At 35.5% G+C, this 9,768-nt stretch overlaps 1 protein-coding gene across 1 annotated transcript; it reads left to right on the top strand.

Annotated features, from left to right (window-relative positions):
- The first annotated feature begins 19 nt into the window (after positions 1–19).
- On the top strand, positions 20–8,259 carry LOC583676 (pre-mRNA-splicing factor ISY1 homolog). The gene is made up of 9 exons (XM_011677244.2): positions 20–130; positions 1,360–1,382; positions 1,757–1,917; positions 2,506–2,618; positions 3,045–3,162; positions 3,691–3,813; positions 4,663–4,781; positions 5,709–5,798; positions 6,330–8,259. Exons 1-9 carry the CDS (start codon positions 128–130, stop codon positions 6,435–6,437), a joined length of 858 nt encoding a protein of 285 aa, XP_011675546.2. The 5' UTR covers positions 20–127; the 3' UTR covers positions 6,438–8,259.
- The last annotated feature ends 1,509 nt before the right edge of the window (positions 8,260–9,768 follow it).

Genomic DNA, 9,768 nt, shown 5'->3' with positions numbered 1-9,768 from the left:
AGGTCAAAGGCCTATCCAATCATATCGCTTGTCTCATATTCTGTTCCTGGGGAAGCTTCTCGCTGACTGTGTGACAACGATTTGTGTCTGATTTTCTGAGTCTAAACAGAAGAGTGAAACTAATAACATGGTAAGTATTGATTGTCTGATATTATTGTGAATTCATGATACGCATTTTCAAGACTTGTGATTGTGTTTTGATGATTGTAACTTGTATTTTCGACGACACCAATGCTTATTAATGGTTATTACAGTCCCATTCGTAGTTAAATATGTTGGGAAAATATTTTGTGACATTTCGACTTTCGTACTAGATCTAGACTTATAAGAATAATAATAAGAGAAAGAAGAAGTAGAAGATGAAGAAGATGAAGAAGGAGGGAGGAGGAAGAAGAAGGAGACGGAGGGAGAAGGAGTGGGGAGTACGAAGAAGAAGAAGAAGAAGGAGGGACAGGGAGGAAGAAAAAGAAGAAAAAGAAGAAGAAGAAGATCAAGAAGGAGGGAGAAGGAAGAAGAAGGAGGAACAGGGAGGAAGAAAAAGAAGAAGAAGACGAAGAAGATCGAGAAGAAGAAGAAGAAGAAGGAGGAGGAGAAGAAAGAAGAAGAAGAAGAAGAAGAAGAAGAAGGAGGAGGAGGGAGGAAGGAAGAAAAACAACTAGGAAGAAGTCTATGAAGAAAAAGAGGACAAAGAAGAAAATGATGAAAAAGACTGACAAAAGGAAGACAACATAGAACTTGATAGAACTTAAAAGAAGAAGAGATGATGAATAAGAGGAGGATAAATAGGAAAAAGAAGAAGTGGACCTTGCTAGTAGAATGAGTACACAGATCTTCAAAACAGATGAATAAGAAAAAGAAAGAATAGATAGAGGAGGGGATGAAGAAAGAGTCAAAGACATGTCTTCAAGAAGAGGAGGAAGTATGAGTTACAGCATACATGTATTGTCATTCAATTAAATAGGTGAAAGGGGATATGAACCCTGAAAATGAGTTATTTTTATCAAAAAGTTCAATATAAAATCCCCTCCTCAGCAGGATCAGTTTTGATAGTCGACCTCTGCTTAGTGTCAACACATCCTGTAACTCAATTTTGTTTTTATTTAAAAATTGCAACAAACATATATTTACTACAAGTAGGTAGCATCTGTATATTCCGTTCTGTGAAATTCAGAAAACATTAAGAGGCTTGTTTGTTTTTGTTTTTAAGGATACGGGTAGACTACTAGACTTTATGGAATTTCCTATACTTTTGGTTTGGTTGTAGATTTATTAATTTAAAAACTTATCATATGATTTTAGGAAATTAAGTAAGAACAATTGTGTTATTTTCTTTTCTTTCTTTTTTTCTTTTCTTTTCAGGCAAGAAATTCAGAGAAAGCCATGTAAGTATAAATAATCTCACATTTTTAGGAATGTGCAAAAGAATATGACGAGGAGTATCATTCAAGAATCTTTGATTACATAAAGAATTTGGAGTAGATCAAGGAAAAACTACCTTTCAGTTATTTATGTGATGTACAACTATAATGTTCTTTCTGTAATTTGTCAGCAAATATTTTTGTCACTCTTTATGAAGTGAGGAGTATAGTATGATTTAATGCATGTTTGATTTATGTAAAAGTTTGAATATAATGTTCAAATGTATCTTCATGAAGTTTTGTTGATTTGTGATGTTTTATTTTTAATCACAACTGAAATGTATCAATTGTCAAACTTGGATATTGTTTATAATGACTCTTTGTATTTTCATCAATAGGACGGCTTTGGCCCGTTTCAGAAATGCACAAATGGGTGATTCAAAAATGAAGGAGCGACGTCCGTACCTTGCAACTGAATGTGAAGAGCTTCCCAAGGCTGAGAAATGGAGGCGCCAGGTGATATCTGAAATTTCACGAAAGGTTGCTCAGATACAGAACGGTATTACATTGCTTCATTTACCTTGTCCCATATATAAGGTCACAGAAACGAAACATCTGTTTAGAAATTTGAGGTTTTACCAGGAATAGCATTTGATATTTGAAACTCAGTTTTATAACCTGAAGTATAGTGCATGTGGTACCTGTCATTTTAAATGAGCATAATTGATGTAAAAGATTGTATGATGGGGGGTTGGGTGTTCATCAAATAGCACTAACCATCATGAATATTTGTCCTTTATAATATTGTCCAACATAAGTTGTGGAAGATTTAAATAATGCATGTAAACTTCTTCAAATCGTTGTTTAAATCAACTGTCCGGATACACAACCTGTCTGGACATACAACATCTAGGTATTTTAACGTTTGAACGTTTGAAGATGAATGTAATAGTAGCTTAAAATAATAGTTCTAAAATTGTCTCATAATTCTTTTTTCTCCACCTTTGTTATTGCATTCATCATATCTTAAATATTTGAATTTAGGGTAACAGATAAAGCTGTTCATATTGACATCATGTCTATAGATAGATATGAACCTGTATATATTTGCTCAGTGTTATGATTGTTCTGTTGTTATTGTTTGCAGCTGGATTAGGAGAGTTCAAGATTCGTGATCTGAATGATGAAATCAACAAGCTGCTGAGAGAGAAGGGCCATTGGGAAGCCAGGATCGTGGAACTTGGTGGTCCTGATTACAGGGTAAATAGAGCATTATTTTTAAGCAGATGTGGATAGCAAGATATAAATTTGAAATTTATGCCCCCTCCCCCCCCCCCCCCCCCCTAAAAAAAGAGCCACAAAGAACAACTGTCATTTAGCTACATGAAATTTGTCATTCTACCATGTACGATGCCCCAAAGGTGTTCACTATTTTTGTATGAATTAAAATCCTAACTGAAGTATACAGGGGGCCATTTCTCAATATGGTCCTAAGTTTTTTTTTATGGACATCTCATTCAAACATGTTTTATAGTATTAATATGCATTTCTATGAAATGTCCATGAATGTAGACTTATTACAGTTTCGAGAAACTGGCCCCTGTACACCAAGAATACCAACAGAATTCTTTATGTGCGAGTATTTAACTCTTTACTTTGAAATTGAATGGATTTCTGATATTGCAGAAAGTTGGGCCTAAGATGTTGGACCAAGAAGGCAAAGAAGTCCCAGGAAACAGAGGTTATAAGTACTTTGGAGCTGCCAAAGATCTACCTGGTGTGAGGGAACTCTTTGAACAAGAACGTAAGCATTTTATTTCGCCTGTGAGCTGATTCCACTGTAAATCTTTGAGAGACATGTTTACTGAGAAAGCTTGAAAAGTAGCCACCCCCCAAAAAAAAATCCCCTGCCTGCGCTATGGGAAAGTGTAAAACCTGTGACAATTTTTTTATTTATTTAAGAATGTGCGGTTCTCTGGTTATGCACTGATACAGCGTTGTATAGACATTGTGTCCATTAAAATTATGCTGATGTGATCTTGACAGTATCTGCATTGTGTAACTGATTCTGAAATCATTTGAAACTTTAAAGCATGCCCAATTTTCCAAGTAGAACAAACCCTTTTATTTATACCAGGAAGTTAGATAAGGAAGGTTGAAAATCTATAGGAAGCATCATTATATGTCGAAAGTACTAGAAATATTTTTAACATATTGAAAGAAGTTTCGATGAAAAAAATTGAAAGGAATATGTAGTACTTTTCTGTTCTTTATTAATATACTGCATGTTTTTAATATGAATTACCTTCCATCATTGAATTTGAAATGACAGCTCCGGCTCCTCCTCGTAAGACAAGAGCAGAGCTGATGAAGTTGATTGATGCTGATTACTATGGTTACCGAGATGAAGATGATGGTGTGCTGGTACCTCTTGAGATGGAACATGAGAAAGACTGTGAGTTGTAGAATCATATGGCAATATCCTGATGGTTCAAATTTTTCTTTGGCATGTTGTATATTGGTAAAACTTGGGATTCCATTTGTTCAAAAGTCAACTGTACTTTAAATTTGTTCATAAAATATAGCTTAAAGATAAACTCCAGTTCTGGTAATGCGATTGCATTGTGAAAGAAAAGGTGTTGAATGGATCAGAAACAGTTGATCATGTAGCATGTAAGTATTGGTGTGCACTGCAAGGTTCTGGAGTCATCAAAATCATCATAAATTTTGCCGAGTCTTGGTAAAGTAACATGCACTGTACACAGAAAGCTATATATGGGACAACACACATGGTGTCAGGGCTAGTACTATCTTGATTTCCTAGTCTTTCTATGCTCATTACTCAGCCAGTATACATTTTTTTTCCAAAATTGTTTGGCACATGTCATTTATTTGTAATCTTGAACATTCAGTGTAAGTTTCGTTTGATTCTGTGAGAATTAATTTTTCTTTTTTTTTACCAGAACTGGAGTTTATCTTTAAAGGTATATAGCCAAGTTAAAACTTGTTAAGGATGAAAATTCATTTTGAGAATCTCAGAAAATGTAAAAACTTGTCGCATTTCTATTTACTAGATGTAGAAATCCTGACCGAAAATTAAGCAGGTATTGTGAAATAAACAAAAGTTTGAATCATTGGGAGGGTAAGCCTTGTTCTTACATTACTTGTGTAATTCAAAAGTTTTAGTGGTTATGTCTGCTTTACATAAAGATTATAGATTATTGATACCGTATGTGGATATGAATAATGCTCATAATGACCAATACATGTACTAATTGAAGTATTTGAAATGACTCCTTTACAGTGATAGCAGCAGCTGTGAGCGAATGGACAAGTAAGAAAGAGGCTGGACTTCTGGAAGGCTTGACACAGGGAGAGGAAAAGGAAGAAGAAAACATTTATGCCGTTGAGCCAGATTCTGGAGTAAGCAGTAACATAGACTTCTTCCTTTTATCATTTGTTTAACCTCTTTGTAATTTGTTTGATCGCCTGTCCTTTTAGCAGTCATCATCCATTTGATAATGCCATTCAAATTCTAAATCAAATAGAGTGTGCAGTCTGAACAACAATGACCATGTACATTCATTTTTGTTCAGGTTCCATGCAGTCCAATTTGTATCCTAAATTTCTACAATCTTAATAAAAAAGTAAAAAAAATGAACAGGCTTTCATTTAAACAATTACATGCAATATTGAGATCTAATGAAACCTTATTATGGGGAGCAGAGGATGTTACCATTATATGACTTTAAATCATTCAGTGAGAAAAGTTTGTCTGAAATTTTGTTTGTTTAATAATCATAATTGATAATCCATTTTAACCCTTTGCATGTGGTGACATTACTTTTGAAAGAATGCAACGTACACATATATTAGACAGTATAGGAGGCAAGTTGATTCAGTCGGTAAGGTGTCGAACCAAAGATTATGGGTTCGAGTTCAACCAAGGCGGATGACTGAAGCCTGCATTGTATGTTAACAACTTAACATGCCCCTACCCTGTTTCATAGAAGCAGGCTACGTTAAGTGAAAAACAGTCTGTCCCAGGGATAGGACATTAAATAAAGACCCAGTGTAGAGGAGAGTCACCACCTTTGCATGTTAAGAACCCACTGCACTATTTGTATCAGAGTAGTGGGAAACCCCAGTGTAGTGGTCCACCTGCACACCCCCAATCGATTATACTTGGAGGAGAGACTCGAGGGTTACAGTGAATGAGTTTGCTTTTCTCCTCCCAGGCACAGGTGACACCAAATACTCAATAATAATAATAATAATAATATTTGACCGACACAGTTATTTTTAATCACTTATTTGTTTTCTCTATTACTTTTCTTTTTCGCCTTACAGTCGGAGGATGAAGAAATAGATGACAAAGAAATGGAAATTGATGGTCAACCAAGATATGTGGCACATGTTCCAGTGCCGTCACAGAAAGAGGTCAGAATCAATTTCCTTGTTGCTATTTTTTTCTTCTTCGGGGGGGGGGGGGGGGGGGGGGGGGGGGGGGGGGGGGGGGGGGGGGGGGGGTGGCATTTTTAAAAAATTATTTCATACAACAAAATTGTTGTTGAAATTCTGAACTGTAAGATAAAATAGTCAGTGTATTTCATTATATTATGAAAAGTTTAAGACTTGTTAAAGGAATGAATGCAATATTAAAAGTTCTTCTAGTATTCTGTTATGCCCCTTGATTTACAGTGCAAGTTGAGAAAAATGTATTCATGATTAGAGGAGGTGCGATGGCTCAGTGGTAGAGCAGTGGTCTAGTAAACGGGAGGTCCCGGGTTTGAAACCAAGTTGATGCGTGTTCCCGCTGGTAAACTTTATCCTCATTACCAAGTCTCTGGAGAGGAGCCGTCGGTTGCCTGGTTGCTTACTTACAAGCATACAAATGCTTTCTTAGCAGTCACGTAAAACAAACAAACAATATTTATATTTAGTTAATTTTCTTTTATTTTCCTCCACCAGATTGAAGAAGCGCTCTTAAGAAGAAAGAAGATGGAGTTGTTAGAGAAGTATGCCAGTGAGACGTTACAGCAGCAGGGTAGCGATGCTAAAACATTAATGGGATTATGAGAAGACAATTAAAAACAGACTTTAACAAACTTTATGAAGAAGCAGCAGCGATGGACTGAAATTTCCAAGAGGTCATCAGCTGTTTGAAGTGCACGAGGAATATGCAAGGGGTTCGTGTCGCCACCAAGTTACGGAAGCTGTAACATTCATGAGTTCTTTGTAAAGGAACTGGCTTATCATCTGAGAGCTGTAATGTAGTTTTGATGCAGCTAAATATTTTTCTTCCTCTAAGCTACTATGCCAATATTCAAAGCTATTGGTATTGGTTTCAAACCAGAGCCTTTGACTGTTAATGAAGTCTGTACTAATTCTGAACAGATATTATCTTTCAAACCAGAGCCTTTGACTGTTAATGAAGTCTGTACTAATTCTGAACAGATATTATCTTTCAAACCAGAGCCTTTGACTGTTAATGAAGTCTGTACTAATTCTGGACAGATTCCAGCTTTCAAACCAGAGCCTTTGACTGTTTATGAAGTCTGCACTAATTCTGGACGGACTTCAGCCTGTATGTGTGTTGCGCAATACCTCAGTCACACTGCCAGACCAACTCCAAACCAAGTAATTACTTGCCATGGAGCTAATATAATGTTATGTTCAGGTAATTGTTGGTCTGGTGTTGATCTTGTTGGTGTGCCTGTCTGAGCAAAGCTTCATAATTTCCTAAGATCCTTTGAGTACTCTGACATGCAAAAAGCTGGGAACGGTTTCACAAAGCCTTTTTTCAATGACAAATGACAAAAATCAGTGACAAATCTGCTGATAACCAATCTGTAGCAAGGATTTCTGTAGCTTATAACAAAAACTGTCATTTGTTACTGATGACAAGTTTTGTGAAAAGGGGCCCAGTACTTTAAAGCAGATCTCTGGCCAGTGTATTATGACACAAGCAGTGATCATACCAAATGTGAGGGACCTAAGAAAGATGGCTGTGACTTTTATTATTCCCTGGTATGTTTCCAAACATCATTCTCACATACATAAAAGCGTTGGTCCTGCCAAACCAAACCTCGGTTGGGCCAGCATTGCCTTCTGGTCAATTATAACGATTTGTGTCTTAGAGTAAAAAATGAAGACTCATTGCACATTTAATAGGTGCTCTTGCCCATGTAGCAAACAAAGTGAATCTAATTTGTTAGATATGTTTCTGTACTGTCAAAGAAAACAAAAGCGAGATATTTATGAAAATAATGAAACAAAATTGATAATCATTTATGATAAACATGCAATACTATGTGCCTTATTTATGCATTTACTAACAACTTTTGGAATGAGTCCTATGTAATCTCTACAACCAATTGTTTCCACCAATATTGTTACATGATGTAAAAGGCAAGATTGGCATGTCATTGCTGTATGGAATTTTTGTTGTTGTTGCTCATTTCATGGCAATAGTAAAATATAACTGAAATTACTTTTGCCTCTACAATACAAACACCTTTGAACATTGTCAGACAACTAACAGTTTATGCATGCTATATAAGGCAACTTCTCGGCCTGTGTGGTATGTACAACTGGGATGTACCACTCATGGTTTTTTCCTTGAATGAATGCTTGCAGATTGCAGTCCTGAAACCTACTGGTGATATAGTTTAGATTATAAATGAGATAATTTTTGAAAGTACATGTAATATCAGATCCTCTTATGAGTATGGATCTAGAAGTCTATAATCTAAATTTTGTAAAAATTATTTTGAAAAGTGGACAACTTGACCACCAATGATGTATATTCTTTTTTACTTTACTTATTGAGTAACAAATTATTGATACATGTATTATTTGTACATAACCTGTAAATTGTGTAAACAAATAATAAAAAGGAAAACAAAATAGAAAGTTGATATACACCAAGTGTGATTTTTTTATATTTTTTGTTATGGTACATGTATATTGAAATATAATGTTTTTTCTGGGTGTTATTTCGGGTATAACCGGGTAGTTTTCAGTTTATTTCCACTTTTAAGAAAAAGTCATATTAATTATTTATTGAGAAGTAAATGCACCTGAAAATGTTTGTATTTCCAAATAACATATGTGGCAAATTGTGTAGTGTTCAATTACGAATTTGGCATTTGCCAACTAAGTGGAGGTCTTTTTAGAAAACTATGCCTGCAAGTATTGGGTCCTTTCAATACAGTACAATGATAGCCGTGGGCAAATTGTCTTTCATTAGTTGAGAACAAATGATGAAATACAGCAAGTCGAAGAAGCTGAAGAACTAGAGATGTCAGGAAAGATAAGGATGGGGAGAAGACAAGTCAGGATGTTATGAGTGAGAGGACAACAAGAACAAAAATAGAGGCTAGAGAGAGAGAGAGAGAGAGAGAGGGGGGGGGGGGGGGGGAGGAAGAGAGAGAGAACATGAAAAAGAAAGATAATTCTGCCCAATATCTGCCTATATATTTTCACCTCTTTTATTTCTATTTTTTATAGTAGAGCATTAAATGATAATAAACCCTTCATAACCATTTGCAAATTTGTCCCTATCTAATATAAAAACATTATTGCAGTTTTAACTTTGATGTAGTAAAGGAATTTGCATGGACAATGAAACTTACATACACACACAAAGGAAAAAAAACCCAAAAGATATAAAAACTAGGAAGTAGCAAAATGCATCGCGGAAGAATTAAATTGTCCATCAGTGTCCTTAAAGATTCAGACAACCACGCATAACGCATGAATAGACCGGTTTACTAACATTCCAATTTCAAGCATACTTTTTTTAACAAAGGTTGTTCTTGACACCCTAAAAGCTTAACCGAGGCTTGTCCGACATAGCAACAAGTAATGTATGCAGACTGGATTCCAAGTATTGTAGTTCATTAATTATAAGAGGTTAATGGAATAACTCGTCACTACTCACTAGGGGTCCAATTCGTGAGAAAATATTTAGCGGCGAATTAGCCGGCGAAAAAAAGTAGGGGGGGGGGGGGGTAATGAGCACTTTATTTAGCGACGAATAAGCAGGTGGAGGAGCAAAAAGGTGTTTTTTACTTCTTTTTTTGTCAGGGGTGAGGGCCGCGCCCCTCCCCCCCCCCCCCCCCCCACCCCCTCCGCAACTGGTAATAGTAGAAGTAGTATTAGTTTAGTAATGATACTACTACTGATAATATAAATGATAATACATATTATTACGATAACAATAGTGATGATAATGATAATAATAATTGTAACAATAATAATAATAATAATAATAATAATAATAATAATAATACTTATAATAATGATAATAACAATAATGATTATCGAAAGTGCATATAGAGGCAATATAGAGCCTTATGATTCGTAAAATTATAGTTTATAATTCATGTCATTGCACTCTCTTATC

The sequence above is a fragment of the Strongylocentrotus purpuratus genome, unplaced genomic scaffold (genome assembly GCF_000002235.5).
Source record: "Strongylocentrotus purpuratus isolate Spur 01 unplaced genomic scaffold, Spur_5.0 spur5_scaffold_6, whole genome shotgun sequence".
Lineage (NCBI taxonomy): Eukaryota > Metazoa > Echinodermata > Echinoidea > Camarodonta > Strongylocentrotidae > Strongylocentrotus > Strongylocentrotus purpuratus.
Note: the sequence above shows the minus strand (reverse complement) of the source record. Positions and strands in the feature narration are given on the sequence as shown.

Excerpts from the sequence above, each read along its gene's own strand:
- LOC583676 (XM_011677244.2), top strand. Across the intron at positions 1,918-2,505 it reads GGTTGCTCAGATACAGAACG|CTGGATTAGGAGAGTTCAAG; the intron begins GTATTACATTGC and ends TATTGTTTGCAG. Across the intron at positions 5,799-6,329 it reads CAGTGCCGTCACAGAAAGAG|ATTGAAGAAGCGCTCTTAAG; the intron begins GTCAGAATCAAT and ends TTCCTCCACCAG.